This window comes from Rhinoderma darwinii, chromosome 1 (assembly GCF_050947455.1).
Source record: "Rhinoderma darwinii isolate aRhiDar2 chromosome 1, aRhiDar2.hap1, whole genome shotgun sequence".
In the NCBI taxonomy this organism is placed as follows: domain Eukaryota; kingdom Metazoa; phylum Chordata; class Amphibia; order Anura; family Rhinodermatidae; genus Rhinoderma; species Rhinoderma darwinii.
Genome location: NC_134687.1, coordinates 403,505,902 through 403,527,286, shown reverse-complemented (window position 1 = coordinate 403,527,286; position 21,385 = coordinate 403,505,902). Strand labels below are relative to the sequence as shown.

The window sequence follows — 21,385 nt, the reverse complement described above, 5'->3', positions numbered from 1 at the left end:
GCATTTTTATCCCACAGGTTTTGCTGAATTTATTAGAATGGGTCAGTGAAAATGACAAATGACGTTTTTTACAATAAGATGTAGTTTAAGCTAACAACTTTTCATTTTCCCAAGGAATAAAGGAGAAAAAGAACCCCAACATTTGTAAAGCAATTTCTCCCGAGTATGGCAAAAACTGCTGTTTGGGCACACAGTAGGGCTCAGAAGGGAAGGAGTTCTATTTGGCTTTTGGAGTGCAGATTTTGCTGGATTGGTTTTTGGGCGCCATGTCACATTTGCAAAGCCCCTGTGGGACCAAAACAGTGAATACCCCCAGAAGTGACATCATTGCAGACTGAAAATTTGAATTTTCCATAGAAAAGATATGCTAGATATGTTGTCACCAGCTTGTGCCACCATGAAAAGACAGCTCTTTAGTTATTATGCGGTGTTTCCCAGTTTTAGAAAGACCTACCTGTGGCACTAATCTTTTGCTGTAACATACAGCTGACACCCACAGCTGATGGCATGGGCTCAGCTTCTGAGCCTGCGGCATCTTTTTGTCGAATGTATACAACATTTTGCGGGAAGCACAAGCTTCCCATGACGTATACTTAGGACAAATGTCAGGAAGGGGTTAAAAATCAAAGTGAAATCTCATAATAATTGATAACTTTATGCTGTAGTGAATAGGAGAAAATGCTTAGAACCGGATGAAAGTATGCAGCAGTTTCTTAAAAACACAACATAGCCCAACCACACTGAAAAAAAATCTAAAATACTAGCACATATCAACTTAGCATTAGGCTTATCATGTTTTAGTTACTATAGTATACAAAATAATTCTGAAAATGTGTCAACCTCATGTGCTTTACGCAACAGAACTTTGGAAGAAGGTACATTACATTTTGAAAGTTATGAAACGGAATATACAAAGAGTTGAAACCTTATTTAAGTGGAGGTGCAGTTAAAAACCACATCAAAAATATGAGTTTTTACTGCCATCTGGGGGATCTTTGATGCGGTCGTGTTTTTAACCGCAACGAAAAACGCACCAAATCGCGATAAAATCAAATTAGGTTTTTCAGATGCCTTTTTGATGCAGCTTTTAACTGCACTTCAAACGCTACATGTGAATATACCCTTAAAGAGCCTCTATCACCAAAATGCTTATTTTCTGTGTCTTTGGAGCAATCATATGATAAATATATTCTGCTCTATGTGACTGATTTTTTCCAGAAACTTACACTGAAGCGGTCCTGAATTTTTTTCAAAATGGCTCCTGATGAATATTAATTACAAGTCCCACACTTGTTCAGCCCTCTTTAAAAGCAGCTGAGAGGCCCCACCAAAATACAAACCACTGGACACATACCTCAATATATCGTAACATGGACAAATCACTGGGAAGAGTACGAAGCTTATTGTTCGAAAGACACATATGACTGAGCAATAACAAGTGGTCTAGATGATACAATCGTGTAAGATCCTGAGAAGAGAATGAGATACTTTACATATTGATAATAAATGATCTTTCTATGAATGCAATTGGATGAACGTACATATTACCTTATTTGAAATAATAATCACATTTGCCTCAGCATATTCCATTTTCAAAATAGCATTTTCTATCTGGAACTTGCTGCGCAGGTCATCATAGTACCCAGAGCGCATTGGGTCCACGACCTGTAATAAAATAAAAAAAACAGAAGTCTAACCTCACTCCACTTTTATATACTTCCTTCACAGGGTAGAGCAAATGTTTAAACACGTTTGCACCGGTTATGTAATCATTCATGATTTTCTTACCAAAATATTATAAAAACTTTGCGGACAGGTCTTCACCATCAACAATTAAACACTTCAATGAAATCCCTAAACTATTGCTTCAATATAGCAAACTAACATCAAGTCACAAAGCTATTCTACTTGCACATAATGCAGATGATCAGTGACAATGGCTCGCCTGACGGAACTCTATTTATTTGGGACAAACAACTGGAGGACATGTCACTTACCTTCTTTAACCCCATAAGGACATCCGACGTACAGTTACGTCGCTGTGGGCAATGACTTCCCGCAACTCGACGTAACTGTACGTTGTGGTGATGGTGCGGGCTCAGAAGCGGAGCCTGCGCCATCACCAGCGGGTGTCAGCTGCATATTACAGCTAACACCCTGCTGCAAAACCAGGACCGAAGCTAGCCTCCAATCCAGCCAATTAACCCCTTAGATGCGAGCGCTGCATCTATGGGGTTACTAGCAGATCGGCACCCCCGTGACGCGATCGTGGGGGTACCAATGACTGCTTTGGCAACCGGAAGCCTAACAATGGCCTCCTGTCTGCCAAGTACGGAAGCGTGCTGGGTCCTGCCCGGAGGCGGGGCCTAAAAGGCTTCCGTTCGCAAAAAGAAGATGGCGCTGGCTTAGAAACTGTATGTTACAGCTGACACCCTGCTGTAACGGAAGGGAACAGAGCTAACTCCAATCCCTTCCAATAACCCCTTAGATGCCATGATCAAAAGCGACCGCGGCATCTTAGTGGTTTGTAGCCGATCGGAAACCCGTGACGCGATTGCGGGGCTGCCAATGGTCGCTATGGCAATTGAAGCTATGAGCGTGGTCCCGGGATTTTTATTTTAATCTTTCTGTTTTAAAATGACCGAATAAGGTGGGGAGGGATAGATCTGTTGGGATAATGTCCTTGAGTGCTGTACTTTATTCTTTTTGCACTTTTCTTATGCATGTATGTATATGGAATTATATCAACTTATGTCATGCAACTGATTTGCCGAGATGTTACCCGGAACTATTGCCTAAAAAAATGTGCTCTGTGTTGTGTATAAGGTGATCTGAATGGTATGTAATCATTCTCAATCAACTGATGTATGATATACTGTAACATTGTATTTTCTTTATTGCAAGCTTTGAGTTCAATAAAACGAGTTTAATTTTTTTTTTTTTTAAAATGACTGAATAAAGGCAAAACATTTTATACTGAGTGCTGGATACACCATTTATTGTTTAATAGCCATGGCAACTGAAGGCCTAACCATGGCTCCTGGTCTTCCATGTACAGAAGCCCATTAAGCCCCACCCAGAGGCAGAGCCTAATAGGCTTACTGTCAGTGTATGACTGACAGCTCTATTGCATTGCATTACGTGGGTAGTGCAATGTATTAGAATAAAGATCAGAGGTGCAGGCCTTCAAGTCCCCTAGTGGGACAAAAAATAAAAATGTTGTACAAAAGTATAAAAATAAAAGCTATAAGTTAAAAAACACTGCCTTTTTTCCTATAAGTCTTTCATTATAGGAAAAAAATGAAAACGTTGAAAAAAGGTACACATATTTGGTATCACCGCGTTCGTAACGACCAAACTATAAAATTATAGTATTATTTTTCCCCGCACGGTGAACACAGCAAAAATAAATAAATAAAAAGCAATGCCAGAATAGCTATTTTTTGGTCGCCACCCCTCCCAAAACAAAGAATAAAAATTTATCAAAAAGTTGCATGTACCAAAATAGTATCAATAAAAACTACAAACTGTCCCGCACAAAACAAGCCCTAACACAGCTTTTTGGACTGAAAAATAAAAAATTTTATGTCTCAGATTATGGAGACACAAAAAATGTATTATTTAAAAAAAAAAAAAGTGATTTTATTGTGCAAACGCTGCAAAACTTTTAAACACTATATACATATGGTATCACCGTAATGGTATCGGCCCGCATAATAAAGTAAAATGTCATTTATAGCCCTCGGTGAACACTGTATAAAAATTAAAAAGAATAAAAGAAAATTATCAGAATTACTGGTTCTTGGTCACCTTGCTTGCCAAAAAGTGGAAGTGATAAAAAAAACAAAAAAACAAAAACAAAACACATTTACCCCAAAACGGTACAAATGAAAACTACAGATCTTGCAACAAATAAGCCCTCCCACAGCTCCGTTGGAGAAAAAAATTAAAAAGTTCTGGCTCTCAGACTATGGTGATGCAAAACGTGCAGTGTTCCAAAAGCGAATAAGATTGGACGTCATTTATCAGTGCGACACTGGCCACACATCTGTGAAATATTATTTATTTACCGCATGATTATACCCTCTTATTATGCCCTGATGTACTCCGCACAGCTTACATATGTCCCCACATTATAAACTGAAATATCAGTAAAAACCCCAAACAGAGCTACTACCTAGCAAAATCTGCGCTCCAAATGGCGCTCCATCCATTCTGAACCCTACAGCGTGTCTAAACAGCAGTTTACGTTCACAAATATGGCATCGCCATACCCGGAAGAACCCGCTTACCACTTTGAGATATTTGTCTTCAGTGGCACAAACTGGGCACAACATATTATGCACTAAAATGGCATATCAGTGGAAAATTGCAATTTTCAGTTTGCACCATCCGTAGCATTAATTTCTAATGAAAAAACACCTGTGGGGTCAAAATGCTTACTACACCCCTTAAAATGCCTTAAGGGGTGTAGTGTCCAAAATAGGGGTCAGTTTTACTATTTAACCTCAGAGTCCTGCAATTGTGGGCTAATGCTGTGAAAATCACCAAAATAGACCTCAAATGCGCATTGTGCTCTTTCACTCCTAAGCCCTGTCATATGTCCATGCAAATGATAAATGCCTTGATGGGTGTAGTTTTCAAAATGAGGTCTCTTCTTGGGGGCTTCCATTGTACTCTGGTTCCGCAGGGGTTTTGCAAATGAAACATGGCGCCCAAAAACTAATCCAGCAAAATCTGCATACCAAATAGAACTCCTGCCTTTCTGAGCCCTGCCGTGTGTCTAAACAGCAGTTTATGACCACATGTGGGGTATTGCCATATTCGGGAGACATTGCTTTACAAATGTTGGGGTGCTTTTCTTTCTTCATCCCTTGTGAAAATGAAAAAAAAAATTCAACGTTTTAGTGGGAAAAATGTTGATATTCATTTTCACGGTCTAATTCCAATAAATTCTGCATAAGACCTGGTCTAAAATGTTCACTATACCCCTAGATAGATTCTTTAAGGGGTTTAGTCTCCCAAATGGGTTCACTTTTGGGGGGTTAGTGTTTTGGACCCTCATTGGCTTTGCAAATGCGACATGACACCCGAAAACCATTCCAGCTAAATCTCCAAAAGCCAAATGGCGCTCCTTCCATTCTGCCGTGTGTCCAAACAGCAGTTTATGACCACATATAAGGTATTATCGTGCTTAGAAGAGTTTGCTTTACAAACGTTGGCATGCTTTTTCTCCTTTATCTAAAAAAGGCTGTGTCCTCAAGGTTAAATATTTGGGCTATTGGGGGGGGGTGGGTGTGGCTTAGCGCGCAGCGGGAGCATTTGCATGGGTCTGTAGCTCCACAGTGAACTCGCCCCATTATCATCCTGAACTTATCCTACTGCTTCCAAAATTCCATCCCGACGATCTAGACGGGTGGGAGCAGCTAACAAAGCCGGTATGAGCCCCACCAGAGGTCAAACGGCCACAGAAAAGATGCAAGAATTCGCTCGGGGAGAAGGGCAAGATGGCGGCCGCACCCCGGCGCCACATCGCACTAAAGGAAGTGACTTTTCAGACACAGAGTGTCTGGCGTGGAAGACAGGACAGCTTCCTTACCTAGCGCCATTGCTGATCTGGAGTCGGCGGCTGAACTTTGGAAACAAAAGTCAGATGATCTCGAGAACAGGCTGCGCCTAAATAATATTCGTATAATCGGCATGCCGGAGAGGGTTGAAGGTCAGTACCCGGGAGATTTCGTCCTGCAATGGATAAAAGATTTACTCCCTGACGCGCCTTTCTCACAACCTTTCGCGGTGGAAAGAGCCCACAGGGTGCCGGGAAGACCACCACCTCCAGGGGCACCATCTCGACCGTTGCTCGCCCGCCTGCTTAACTGCAATGACCGGGATATGACCCTGCGCCTGATGCAGGCTCCCGGAAATTACATATAATGGGGCAAAAGTTTCCATATTCCCTGACTTTTCGGCTGACCTACAAAAGCGCTGTGCGACATTTCTGGCAGTCCAAAGACGCCTGAGAGATCTGGGTGTCCCGTACTCCATGTCTTATCCTGCAAGATTGAGGATAGTAGACGGTGAAAGATCCATTTTCTTTAACTCCCCACAAGATGAGGATGAATGGGTGAGAAGTAAGCGCCCACCCCGTCGAAACTAACTTAGTCTGCTCCTATTCTTTGAGTTTTATGCAATGGAACACTGACTCTCTTGGCCTATTTTGGATTACTCGCCTTACTTTCGTATTGGATTTTACGCTATTTGGAATTTTACAGCATGACAGTAACCTGGACTAGGAATGATGGAGATCGGTTGGCCTTATAGTTTGGCAAGTCCGAGTTTTTCTGCTTCTGGATGTGGAGTCCCTCCATGGGGGGAAACACTCCACATTTCCTTAATCTCTTATGTTTGCTGATGGAAGCTAGACCAATTGCTGTATGGCGCGGGTCTTACCCCCGTATACCTCAGTGCCATGGTTTTAGGCATGCACCGGCAATGTTATGTGCATCTCCCTGCATTGCTGGTCTCGTTATATTACTTGCAGTTTTTTTTCCTTCTGGTTATGGAATATGCCTTGGGTGAAAGGTGTTATGTTAATGATTTTGTACAAATGTATGCGCATGCTAGCTTTACTGTTTGAGTCTAAGTTGTATTTGCAAAGTGCGGGATTACGGTTCTTCATGCAGAATCTGGGAATCGCCCTATACGTGAGTTATGCTTCTTATAAATGGACTCTATAACTGTTATGTCGTGGAATGTGAGGGGCATGGGTAGTCCGCAGAAGAGAACAATGCTTTATGGGCACACACGTATATTCAACCCTCATATATTATGCCTTCAAGAAACGCATTTAATACCTGCTAAATTCAAAACCATTCTCAGGCCCTGGGTCCAGTGGTCTAGCCACTCCCACCACACATCTTATTCTAGGAGTGTATCCATTTTAGTGCATAAGTATCAGAGATGGGAAGCGATACATACTAAAATAGACAGTGAAGGCAGATATGTTTTTGTTTATGCGCTCATTGAAAATGTTCCATATGTCGTATTAGGTATGTACATTCCCCCGCCAGCTTCACTGCAGGTTTTACATATGGCTGCTACTTTTGCTGTAACATATCCGGCCGCTAAAGTGTTGGGAATGGGAGACTTTAACATGGTGGTAGATCAATATCTAGATAGATTTAGGACTTCTTCCGACCATGATACTATTCCTTCCACACTTTCTGTCTTGAGTTTGCTGTTTCGTGAATTGGGGTGGACTGATATATTTCAATGTAAATACCCGAATTCTAAGGTCTATTCCTGTCACTCCCTGGGAAGAAATTCCTTGTCAAGAATAGATTATATGATTGGTAACACGCTCATTATACCTTTGGTTGAAAATCTATCTTACAAACCAAGGATGGCATCAGATCACTCTCCTATGGTGATCAGCTTTAAGCCTCCAGGCCCATCATTGCCCTAGAGTTGGAAAATACACCCCTTTGGTTGACTCTGATCGGTCCTCAAGACAGAATTCCAGATCAATTAGAGGTATTCAATCTTGACCACAGGTTATTTGCAGATTCCAGTATTTTATGGGACACCTTGTATGCCTATCTTCGAGGTTGCCTTCGCTCCACTATTTCTTATTTAAAACGAGACTCCTCCAAAAAAAAGAGTCTGATACGGCGATGCATTGCACAGCCTTAGGCCTTAAACGTGTCCGTTTTGCACGCGCAAAAGTTCAGTGAGGCATCTGTATATAGTGCGTGCCTGTGCGATTTCCGCGCATATGGCAGCGTGATGACACTCTGTTTTTATGTTTACAAAAACATAAAAGCAGGAGGTGCTTGTCTTTTTTCATTCATTTATTTTACTACTGTAGCGCGAATCACGCGCGGCACGCGGTAGTGCTTCCATGAGCCGTGCGCGATTTTCACACACCCATTGACTTCAATGGGTGCATGATAGGCGAAAAACGGGCAAGTATAGGACATCTTGAGTTTTACGCAGCGTGAAAATCACGGACTGTCTGAACGGCCCCATTCACTAACATAGGTCCGTGCGACGCGTATGATTTTCACGCGCGTATCACGGACGTAATACACGTTCGTGTGAATAAGGCCTTATTTACACGAACGTGTTTCAAGCGCGTCGCACGGACATATGTAACTCAATGGGGGCCGTTCAGACAGTCCGTGTCCGCTGCGTAAAACTCGCAAAATGTCCTATACTTGAGCGTGTTTTGCGCATCACGCACCCATTGAAGTCAATGGGTGTGTGAAAACCAGGCGCATCACACGGACGCACTTCCGTGATTCGCGCAGCAGTAGATCAAGAAATGAAGGGAAAAATAAAACCACCTCCTTCATTTCTTTTTCTAAACCTCAAAACCGCGTGTCATAAGAATGGCATATGTGTGAAAATCACGCAGCCACGCCCCAAACACCTGTGACACACAGAACTGCAACGCTCAAAACGCACACGTTCGTGTGAATTTCGCCTTAGAGGAAAAATACATTGCTGATCCTACTGACACTAATAAGGACCTCTAGTTGCAAATTGGTCGGAAATACTTATTGCTGCTACAGGAAAAAGCTAATAGGAAGTTAGATTTTGCAAAACAGACATACTATGAATTGGTTAATCAGTCCAGTAAACTTTTAGCTCATTTAATTCATCAAAATACTCAAAGCCCAGCTATTTTAAAAATTAGAGATTATTCTGGTAGATGCCGGACGCACTCCCCGGGTATTGCAGAGACATTTGCGCAGTTTTACAGGGAACTGTACGCCTCCCAATCCAACTATGATCTAACTGACTTCATGTCCTACATGGATGGTATCTCATTCCCGACTCTGAATGAAGCAGGTAGGGAAGCTTTAGACTGAAATTTCAGAGGAGGAAGTAATAGAAGCTTTGAAAGATCTGTCTAAGGGGAAGGCATCGGGCCCGGACAGGATCCCTATTGAGGTATATCATAAATACGCTGACCATCTCATCCCCTCACTTTGCTCTATGTTCTCTCACGCCCCTGGCGCCGGTAGATTACCAGATAGTATGTATGATGCCACTATCATTGTCCTGTTAAAACCCGACAAGGACCCTTTGGATTGTGGCTCATATTGCCCGATCTCGTTATTGAATAAAGACTACAAAATACTTGCCAAAATATTAGCAAATAGACAAGAGGCTCTGTCACCACATTATAAGTGCCCTGTCTACTATATAAGGAGATGGGCGCTGTAATGTAGGTGACAGCAGTGCTTTTTATTTAAAAAAACAATCTATTTTCACAACATTAGGAGCGATTTTGGTTTATGCTAATGAGCTTTCTTAATGCCCAAGTGGGCGTATTTTTACTTTCGACCAAGTGGGCGTTGTACAGAGTAGTGCATGACGCTGACCAATCGGCATCATGCACTCCTCTCCATTCATTTACACTGCACTAGCGATATAGTTATATCACTATGTGCAGCTACATACACAAACCCTAACATTACTACAGTGTCCTGATAATGAATACACATGACCATCCAGCCTGGACGTTATGTGTACTCAGAATCCTGACACTTCTGAATCTTTTTTGTGAGATTCCGGCAAGTGAAACGAAATCTCGCGAGATTACGGAGCTAAAAGAGAATGTGGATGGCTGCGAAATCTCTTTATGGATACTCTGCTGTGGAAACGGATATGCCACTATGGTTTAACCCCATACTCACGCAATTGTCAGATGCTTTAGCCCCGTCCTTTTGTATTCAGTATGGGGTGGGCACTATTGGGGATGTTTATACGGATAATGTCCTCAAATCATTTACACAGATGCAGTCGTCAATCCCAATACCCATCCTCTGAGTTGGTCCTATCGCAGTTCCCGTTGATAGGAGTGTTTAGGTCCCAGAGGTTTGATCTCCGCTATTTATACATCCCTTATTTTGGCCAAATTAGTCAGGGCACCCTTGCAGGTGAAAGACAGGTGGACTGCACAGAAACCAGACTTGTCGAAGGGGGATTGGGAGGAGATCCTAGCCTCTCCACTATTTGTATCTCCAGCGGTCAGCAATAGGATGATACAACTATCCATAATTCACCAGCTACCTTACTCCGGTTAGATTGAACAAAATGGGTAGGTACCCGAGTACGGAATGCCACAGATGCCGCTTTTCAAGGTCGGATTTCTGGCATATGATTTGGGCATGTCCAGCTGTTTCCTCTTTTTGGGAAGATGTTGTAAGGGAGGCTACTGACATTGTGCACATACCAGTTCCAGCTACTCCACAAGTGTATCTGTTTGGTATCTTACAGGATGAGGAATGGCCATACTACATGAGAATATTCCTTAGGGAGGTGTTGTTTATGGCTCGTAAAACTATTGATATCCGTTGGACGGACCCGCGTCCTCCTACCACGGCTAAATGGATTTCTCTGGTTAATTCTATTGTTCCGTACGAAAGGATAGTGTATAGGCAAAGGGGTAGTATTGCTAAATTCCATAAGATTTGGGAAGCATGGTGTACCTCTTCATTGACTCAATATAACCCGCAACGTTATAATGATGTTGGACTCTCGTTGATACACAACTGATGATGATACATGGAGGCTACATGTGTTCTAAAAAAATTCCGTTTTTGTTGCTGCTGATGTTGTAGTATATGCTTGATTACATGCGTGTATTCCTTGAAGTCTTGCTCTGTAACTCGTTCAATTTCTGTTGTAACTTATGTATTGTTATATTCATATAATGATTGCATTTGTACTACGATTCTTCAATAAAATTAGTTTAAAAAAAAACAAAAAAAAAACATTTGGGCTACTGTGTGCATCCAGCACAAACATTTCATACTATATACAGCTTTGATAGAAGCCTGAAAGTCTTTGCAAATTCTGTGTGCAGTAAAAATTCTTCTTCCTTTATGGTTTTGTCTGCTAGCACTCCTCTGACAAGATCCATCAGATTTGGTAGATTAGGAAAAGGGGATAATGGATGGACTAATGCCTGTTGTATTAGGCCTCACGCACACTTCCGTGTGCCGTTGAACGGCCGCTAATGACCGTTCCGTGAATCACAGACCGCACACGGATGGCTTCAGTGGGCAGCCCGTTGTTTCACGGACCAAATCAATGAAAAGTCCGAGACTGTTCTGTAAAAAACGGGCAGGAATAGGACCTGCACTACTTTTGACGGAACGTCTGCACGGTTCCGTTAAAACATCGGAAGTGTGCATGGCCCCATTGAAATGAACGTGTCAGGGTGCTATCAGTTAAAAAAACGGATAGCACCCTGACGAAAAAAAACTGAACTGGGCATGAGGCCTTGGGGAGAGATCTGCCAGTTTTTGGAAAGCACTCTATTTTTCTGCCCTATAAAATCGCTGGAACCTTTTCAGTGCAGCCTGTTGATTCTATATAATAACCCCTTAAGGACACAGACAGTTTTGGCCTTGTGGACACAGCCCCATTTTTCAAATCTGACATGTCGCTTTATGTGGTAATAACTTTTGAGTGCATTTACTTATCCAAGTGATTCTGAGATTTTTGTGACACATTGTACTTTGTTAGCGTTAAATGATAGTAAATTTGGAAAAATTAGCAATTTTTAAATCTGAATTTATCTACTTGTAAGTAGATTGTAATACCACACAAAATAGTTACTAAGGCCCTATATATTAGATACCCCCTATAAATCACCACATTTAAAAAACTGTACCCCATAAAGTATTCAAAGTCGCATTTAGAAAGTTTCTAACCCTTTAGACGTTTCACAGGATTTAAAGCAAAGTGGAGGTATATTTTGCAAAATTAATTTTTTTTTTTGGCGTAACGAAATTATTTTTTTTACTGTAACACAGCAAATTTTAACAGAGAAATGCAGCCAAATATTTATTGTCCAGATTCTGCAGATTTTAAAAAGTATCCTATATGTGGTCCCAGTGTGCCAACCAAAAATGAAGGACGCCCATGTAGATTTAGGGGGGGGGGTCCTTTTTATTACAATATATTTTAGGCACGATTAAAGGTTTAAAAATGTCTTTTGGTGCCAAAACTTAAAAAACACCCCCATAAAAACATTTGGGAAACTTTATCCCTCAAGGAATTCATCTAGGAATGTATTTAAGATTTTGTCCCCACAGGTGTTTCATCAAATTTAATAGAATTGGTCTGTGAAAATGACAAATAAAATCTTTACTAATGGTACGTAGTTTTAGTTCAATATTTTTTTTTCTTCACAAGGGGTAATAGGAGAAAGACCACCCTAAAATTTGTTACGCAATTTCTCATGAGTATGGCAATACCACATATGTGGTCAAATAACTACTATTTGAGCACAAGGCAGGGCTCAGAAGGGAAGAAGTGCCATTTGGCTTTTGGAGCATAGATTTTAATTAAATGGCTTTTGGGTGACATGCTGCATTTGCAGAGCCCCTGAGGTGCCAGTACAGTTGAACCCCAATAATTTACTCTATTTTGGAAACTACACCCCTCAAGAAATTAATTTAGGAATGTTGCAACCATTTTTACCCCACAGGTATTTTATAGAATTTAATAGACTTTAACTACTAAATTGACAAATTACATTTTTTTCAATGATATAGTTTTAGCTCAACATTTTTCACAAGAGGTAATAGGAGAAAAAGTACCTCACACTTTGTTACACAATTTCTCCCGTGTGTGGCAATACCTTATATGAGGTCATAAACAGTTATTTGGGCACACACCAGGGCTCAGAAGGGAAGAAGCGCAAATGTCTTTCAGATGCCATGTTACATTTACAGAGCTTCTTATGTGCCTGGATATATGACAGAACTCAGAAGGGAAAGAGCACCATGCACACTTTTAGGTCTAATTTAGTAATTTACAAAGTATTGGCCCCTAATTGCCGAGGCTCAGGGATGAAATTTAAAAAAAAAAAACTAAACCTTATCCGTAGGCATATTGATAATAGAAATTAAATATATAATTTTTAATGGACAAAATGGGTATACTAGTAATTTAATTAAGTAATCAAGGAAGGAGTGATTAGTCCGAAAACATTATTTCATACAGGGACAGAGTTTAGAATGGCACGTGATACATATGTTGTATCCTTCCTGATCCCTTCTCTTAAAACAGACACAGCATTGATTTAGGGGTCAGGGCTTGTGTCATCGCTATAAATAAAAGGTCAGTATCAGGATGTATTTTTTTGTCCCTACACTTCATGAGCAGGATCTTGTAACTGCACAATGCTCTGCATTCGCCAGGTGTCAATTTATCAGATATATGACAAAAACCTGGCATTTTAACAGGGGTGTGTAGACTTTTTATATCTACTATATACAGTGAAGGAAATAAGTATTTGATCCCTTGCTGATTTTGTAAGTTTGCCCACTGTCAAAGTCATGAACGGTCTAGAATTTTCAGGCTAGGTTAATTTTACCAGTGAGAGATAGATTATATTTAAAAAAAAACTGAAAATCACATAGTCAAAATTATATATATTTATTTGCATTGTGCACAGAGAAATAAGTATTTGATCCCCTACCAACCATTAAGAGTTCTGCCTCCTCCAGACCAGTTACACACTCCAAATCAACTTGCTGCCTGCATTAAAGATAGCGGTCTTAAATGGTCACCTGTATAAAAGACTCCTGTCCACAGACTCAATTAATCAGTCTGACTCTAACCTCTACAACATGGGCAAGACCAAAGAGCTTTCTAAGGATGTCAGGGACAAGATCATAGACCTGCACAAGGCTGGAATGGGCTACAAAACCATAAGTAAGACGCTGGGTGAGAAGGAGACAACTGTTGGTGCAATAGTAAGAAAATGGAAGACATACAAAATGACTGTCAATCGACATCGATCTGGGGCTCCATGCAAAATCTCACCTCGTGGGGTATCCTTGATCCTGAGGAAGGTGAGAGCTCAGCCGAAAACTACACGGGGTTAACTTGTTAATGATCTCAAGGCAGCTGGGACCACAGTCACCAAGAAAACCATTGGTAACACATTACGCCGTAATGGATTAAAATCCTACAGGCCCGTCTGAAGTTTGCAAATGAACATCTGGATGATTCTGAGAAGGTGCTGTGGTCAGATGAGACTAAAATTGAGCTCTTTGGCATTAACTCAACTCGCCGTGTTTGGAGGAAGAGAAATGCTGCCTATGACCCAAAGAACACCGTCCCCACTGTCAAGCATGGAGGTGGAAACATTATGTTTTGGGGGTGTTTCTCTGCTAAGGGCACAGGACTACTTCACCGCATTAATGGGAGAATGGATGGAGCCATGTACCGTCAAATCCTGAGTGACAACCTCCTTCCCTCCACCAGGACATTAAAAATGGCTCCTGGCTGGGTCTTCCAGCACGACAATGACCCAAAACATACAGCTAAGGCAACAAAGGAGTGGCTCAAAAAGAAGCACAATAAGGTCATGGAGTGGCCTAGCCAGTCTCCAGACCTTAATCCCATCGAAAACTTATGGAGGGAGCTGAAGATCCGAGTTGCCAAGCGACAGCCTCGAAATCTTAATGATTTACAGATGATCTGCAAAGAGGAGTGGGCCAAAATTCCTTCTAACATGTGTGCAAACCTCATCATCAACTACAAAAAACGTCTGACTGCTGTGCTTGCCAACAAGGGTTTTGCCACCAAGTATTAATTCTTGTTTGCCAAAGGGATCAAATACTTTTCTCTGTGCACAACGCAAATAAATAGATATCATTTTGACAATGTGATTTTCAGTTTTTTTTTTATATAACCTATCTCTCACTGGTAAAATTAACCTAGCCTAAAAATTCTAGACTGTTCATGTCTTTGACAGTGGGCAAACGTACAAAATCAGCAAGGGATCAAATACTTATTTCCTTCACTGTGTGTGTGTGTGTGTGTGTGTGTGTGTGTGTATATATATATATATACACACACACACACATACACACACACACATACACATACACACATACACACACTACCATTCAAAAGTCTTGGGTCATCCAGACAATTTTGTGTTTTTCCATGAAAACTCACACTTATATTTATCAAATGAGCTGCAAAATGACTAGAAAATATAGTCAAGACATTGACAAGGTTAGAAATAATGATTTTTATTTGAAATAATAATTTTCTCCTTCAAACTTTGCTTTCGTCAAAGAATGCTCCATTTGCAGCAATTACAGCATTGCAGACCTTTGACATTCTAGCTGTTAATTTGCTGAGGTAATCGGGAGAAATTTCACCCCATGCTTCCAGAAGGCCCTCCCACAAGTTGGATTGGCTTGATGGGCACTTCTTGCGTACCATACGGTCAAGCTGCTCCCACAACAGCTCTATGGGGTTGAGATCTGGTGACTGCGCTAGCCACGCCATTACAGATAGAATACCAGCTGCCTGCTTCTTCCCTAAATAGTTCTTGCATAATTTGGAGGTGTGCTTTGGGTCATTGTCCTGTTGTAGGATGAAATTGGCTCCAATCAAGCGCTGTTCACAGGGTATGGCATGGCGTTGCAAAATGGAGTGATAGCCTTCCTTATTCAAAATCCCTTTTACCTTGTACAAATCTCCCACTTCACCAGCAACCCCAGACCATCACATTACCTCCACCATGCTTGACAGATGGCGTCAGGCACTCTTCCAGCATCTTTTCAGTTGTTCTGCGTCTCACAAATGTTCTTCTGTGTGATCCAAACACCTCAAACTTCCTCTGTCCAATGTCTGTGTGCTTTTGCCCATATTAATCTTTTCCTTTTATTAGCCAGTCTCAGATATGGCTTTTTCTTTGCCACTCTGCCCTGAAGGCCAGCATCCCGGAGTCGCCTCTTCACTGTAGACGTTGACACTGGCGTTTTGCGGGTACTATTTAATGAAGCTGCCAGTTGAGGACCTGTGAGGCATCCATTTCTCAAACTAGAGACTCTAATGTACTTGTCTTGTTGCTCGGTTGTGCAGCGGGGCCTCCCACTTCTCTTTCTACTCTGGTTAGAGCCCGTTTGTGCTGTCCTCTGAAGGGAGTAGTACACACAGTTGTAGGAAATCTTCAGTTTCTTGGCAATTTCTCGCATGGAATAGCCTTCATTTCTAAGAACAAGAATAGACTGTCGAGTTTCACATGAAAGCTCTCTTTTTCTAGCAATTTTGAGAGTTTAATCGAACCCACAAATGTAATGCTCCAGATTCTCAACTAGCTAAAAGGAAGGTCAGTTTTATAGCTCCTCTAAACAGCAAAACAGTTTACAGCGGTGCTAACATAATTGCACAAGGGTTTTCAAGTGTTTTCTAATCATCCATTAGCCTTCTAACACAGTTAGCAAACACAATGTACCATTAGAACACTGGACTGATGGTTGCTGGAAATGGGCCTCTATACACCTATGTAGATATTGCATTAAAAACCAGACGTTTGCAGCTAGAATAGTCATTTAGCACATTAACAATATATAGAGTGTATTTTTGATTAATTTAATGTTATCTTCATTGAAAAAAACTGCTTTTCTTTCAAAAATAAGGAAATTTCTAGGTGACCCTAAACTTTTGAACGGTAGTGTGTGTGTATATATATATATATATATATTTATGTGTTCAAAATAAAATTAGTTTTGTGTCGCCATAATCTGAGAGCCATAACTTTTTAATATTTTCGTCAATTGTGCGGTGCTGGAGGGATTGTTTTTTGCAGGGCGAGCTACAGTTTTGGGGTAAGTGACTTTTTGGTCACTTTTGATTTCATTTCTTGGGGAGATAAACTAATAAAAAAACAGCAATTCTGGTGTTTTTATTTTACAGCCTTCACCGTGTGAGTTAAAATAACATTATATTAGAATAGTCCAGACTTTTATAGATGTGGCGATACCAGTTATGTAAATTTTTTCAAAAATAGGAAAAGGTTGTTTTTTTTGTACATAAAAAAAATAAAAACGGCTTTGAATTTTTTGTCCCCCTGGGGAACTTGAACCAGTGAACGTTGGATTTTTTGCACAATATACTGCAAGACATTAGTATTGAGATTTTAATGGCCCCTATTAAGCCCTGCCAGAGCAAAAAGATGTCAGACTAGGGGGCCTTCATCAGGCCCCCAGCCTGCTATAACAAACATTGGCACCCCGCGATCGCCCCCCTCTGTCGATCGGCTTAGATGCCATAGTCGCTGTTGGCCCAGCATCTAAGTGGTTAAACAGGTGGAATCAAAGTGATCTTCTATTCCGCCCATTGCAGTGATGTGTCTGCTGTAACATACTTCCCCTTGATAGCTGCCACATACATGGCATGTCGCCAAGGGGTTAATAGGTTCCCATCGTTAGGTCCTGGCAATATTGGAGTCAGGATGAGTGGCATGAAACTTTTGCGTATACGTTAGTTAGTTAATGACTATTAAATCAACCAATTCAGATTAAAAAAAAAAAAGTGTCTAAAAAAAAATGTATTTCCTCGTAACCTGTGGTGTCCACTTTTATAGGTAGGGCTGGGCGATTATGACCGAAATCAAAATCACAATTACTTGAACAGGTAACCTCGATTACGATTAACAAACGATTATTTAGGCCACACCCCTTTTTGAATGCCACTCCACTGAATATATATGCCCTGAGCCTGCTGTATACAACTGTATATAATATAACCCGACACTGCCCGCCCACACAGTATAATGCCCCCATAGCTGCCCCCCCACATCGTATAATGCCCCCATACCATACAATGCCCCATAGTTCCCCCACACAGTATAATGCCCCTATAGAGCCCCCCAACACCATATAGTGCCCCCACATTGTCCGGAGGACGCAGATACAGTTGACATAGGGGGGAAAAAAAGAAAAAACACGAAATGTGGAACCACCGGCAAGGGACCGATCTGAATGGTCCTCTAGCAGATGACAAGGATGGTAAGCTGTTCATGACAGTTGCCATTACTGTTCTGTCCCCGCTCTGTCACTTGCAGTGACAGTTTATGATAGAACTGCAATAGTTTTCTGGAGTGCGGGAATGCAGTCCTGCTCCCGAAATACTATTGCGGCGCAGCACGGCAAAAGGTTTAAAAACTCCAACACAGCACCTTTATGAAATGCTCACATTAATTGACATTCATAATGAAAAATGCAGAGACTTGCTTTTATCAGAATATCAGTGAGTCACATTTTCCCTGCAGGGAAGGATGATGGTTTCTGCCTTGCTATGAGCGTGTATGTGTGTGTGTATATGTTTAATATGTCACTGTACAATCCATGAAAATATTACTGAAAGGAACAATAAAAAAATATTGCATAACAGAAATACAGGGGCTATTTAATTGATCACACAACACATACTGTGATATACCTTGAGTGTATCGAAGTAACAGAGAGACTCATTCTCATAAAGTAATGGATCCAGAGCACGCATTAAGAGAATTATAGTCAGTAGGCACCCTAGACACAAAAAACAAGAGATGGTAAATGAGATAATAGAAAAACACAGTATTTGCTTCACAAATGACCAACAGAATTCAAATAATTCCTTGCAAAGTTATAGTTCTCACAGCTATGAGGGAGCCCCTAGACCAGGGGTCTCAAACTTGGCCGGGTAAACAGTCCGCACAGAGAAAAAATGTGAAGTTGACGGGCCGCATCAAATTTGATAAAATACAAAATTATTGTTAATCAATCAGTTATTTGAACTACTATAACATTACAATAATAATACTACTACACTACTATAATAATACCGCTAGGTTTAAACCTAACGGAAATTTGCGAGTTTACTCCACGTGCTTAATTTAACAATTCAGTTTAAGTGACGCTAAATGCAGTCTGGCGGCTCAGTTGGCAGCGTTTGGCAGACACAAGAATGTCAAGAATGGGCAGCCCCTTTTTAGATCGTGCCACAGTGCCATCTGTAGATAATGCCAGAGTGCCCTCTGTAGATACTGCCAGAGTGCCCTCTGTAGATACTGCCACAGTGCCCCCTGTAGATACTGCCACAGTGCCCCCTGTAGATACTGCCACAGTGCCCCCTGTAGATACTGCCACAGTGCCCCCTGTAGATACTGCCACAGTGCCCCCTGTAGATGATGCCACAGAGCCCTTTGTATACGGACAGTGACTTCAGGTGCTCCTCCTGGAGCAGAATCCCAGGCCAGAGCGTCGGCAAAGCTCTGGCCGGGGATTCCACTCCAGGAGGAGCCCCTGACGTCACTGTCCATAAATGTTCAAAGTAAGCTCTGTACCTTTAGTATTCCGTTTTTCAGTGGTCCAGAGCTGTATGCAAATGAGAACAAAAGAGTCAAATCTTCACTCGAAAAGAGACAATTTTCATTCCTCCAGCGCTTCAGAGTTGACTCCGCCTCCTTGTTTTTGATTGACAGCTTCTCTCACTCCACTGCACAAATCCCGTACTTGCGCATGGAGACACTAAAGCAGCTGTTCTCACATTATTTTACTGCGCATGCTCGGCGCTCAGTGTTACGTCATCATATGCCGTCGGTTCTTCTCATAATCCAGCCCCCATCTCCTGACAGCAGAGTGGATAAAGCAGTGCACAGCATCCCGACACTTGGAGTGAGGACCTGCGGCCGAAGAGGAGGTAAGGTTAATTTTAGTATCTTGTTGATGGGTTGGGGTCCGACACCCCCGCCAATCAGCTGTTTTGAAGGGGTTGCAGCCGCTCGTACGAGCGCTACTTCCCCTTCATTCCGGTCACTTACTCATACTGAATCGCCGACACTAACGTGTCAACGATTCACAGTATGACGTATGAAATACGACGACAAAAGGGTGTGTGTAGCCGCGCGGCGCATGCGCAGTTAACTATTTCTGTATGAATGAAGTAGGGAAGGGTGTTGAAGCATGCATGCGCAATATTTGTAACAAGATTTCGGTATTTAGGGCTTGACAGGCGGCGTAGGTGGGCGGTGTTAAGATCCTCCGTCACAAAGTAAAAATAATTACCATAAAAGGGGGTAAAAGTTAAAATTACAATATTTCGTGCAAGAGGAGGACGTGAGGAGAGAAGAACACATAAATTAACTAAGGACAGCTGCGGCCACTGAGGGGTCAGGAGATTTTAGAAGGTAAGATGTTGATGACAGGATCACTTTAATGAACAACTGGGCGTGTTTTACTTTTTGGCCAAGTGGGCATTAACAGAGGAGTGTATGACGCTGACCAATCAGCGTCATACACTTCTCTCCATTCATTTACACAGCACATAGCGATATAGCTATATCGCTATGTGCAGCCACATAAACACCCTATAACGTTACTGCAGTGTACGGACACTGAATATACATTTCCTCCAGCCAGGACGTGATGTATATTCAGAATCCTGACACTTCGCTAATACAATCCCGACACTACAGCACGGACAGCGTAATCGCGCGAGATTATGCTGTAAACGGTCATTTCAAACGAGATTACGCTTGCTGTGCTGTAGTGTCGGGATTGTGTTAGCGAAGTGTCAGAATTGTGAATACACATCACGTCCTGGCTGGAGGTAATGTATATTCACTGTCAGGACACTGCAGTAACGTTATAGTGTGTTTATGTGGCTGCACATAGCGATATAGTTATATCGCTATGTGCTGTGTAAATGAATGGGGAGAAGTGTATGACGCCGATTGGTCAGCGTCATACACTCCTCTGTACAACACCCACTTGGCCAAAAAGTAAAACACGCCAAGTTGTTCATTAAGAAACTCATTAGCATAAAGCTAATATAGGTCATAACTCAAAAATGATCGTTTTTCTAAATTAAAAAAACACTGCTGTAATGTAGATTACAGCGCCTATCACATCATGTACAATATAGGCCACTTATAATGTGGGGACAGAGTCTCTTTAAGTCTTGGTGTAGAGGAGAAGTCTTTTGGTTCCTAGAGCACTGGGCTGACTTTTCATTGGGGTACAAACTGTATTCTGCAGAGGATTTGCACCTAAATGGAAGGGGGCTGCTGTGCTGGGAGAGAGAATTCTAGCTGGGGTGGCGGAGTATTTAAACTAGGGCTGAGGAGGGAGGCCAATGTAGAAAAAAAAAAGGGGTAGTTAGGTTAGAGAGGGGTCAGACTCTATTGGTGGGGGGAGAAACAGACTGCGGGGAGAGGACTAGGCAATAAGATAAGGAGATCCTTTTGTTACAGAACAGTAATGAAAATAAAAATGCCCAAATAATGTCAAATAATCACATTTCTAATACTGAAAGTGAAAAATTTAAAAAGGCAAGTTAAAGTGTATGCTCACAAATGCCAGAAGTCTAGCAAGCAAAATGGGGGAGCTGGAGGCCTTGGTACTGAAGGAACATATAGCTATAGTGGGTGTTGCTGAAACATGGCTAGACTCTTCACACGACTGGGCTGTAAATCTACAGGGTTTTACACGGTTTCTGAAAAACAGGGCAATATGTCTGTATTTGAGAAGTGATATGAAAGGGAGTGTGAAAGAGACAATAGTGGGTGAAG

General features: G+C 41.6%; 1 protein-coding gene across 4 annotated transcripts in view; it reads right to left on the bottom strand.

Moving 5' to 3' along the window:
- RABGGTA (Rab geranylgeranyltransferase subunit alpha) overlaps positions 1 to 21,385 on the bottom strand; it is a 114,320-nt gene that overhangs the window by 6,732 nt on the left and 86,203 nt on the right. For all 4 annotated transcript variants that reach the window (XM_075828861.1, XM_075828862.1, XM_075828863.1 and 1 more), the window contains 3 exons: positions 18,274 to 18,362; positions 1,549 to 1,665; positions 1,355 to 1,468 (listed from right to left, as the gene is read on the bottom strand). In XM_075828861.1, coding sequence (XP_075684976.1) covers positions 1,355 to 1,468; positions 1,549 to 1,665; positions 18,274 to 18,362 — 320 coding nt within the window. The remainder of the gene's footprint in view (positions 1 to 1,354; positions 1,469 to 1,548; positions 1,666 to 18,273; positions 18,363 to 21,385) is intronic.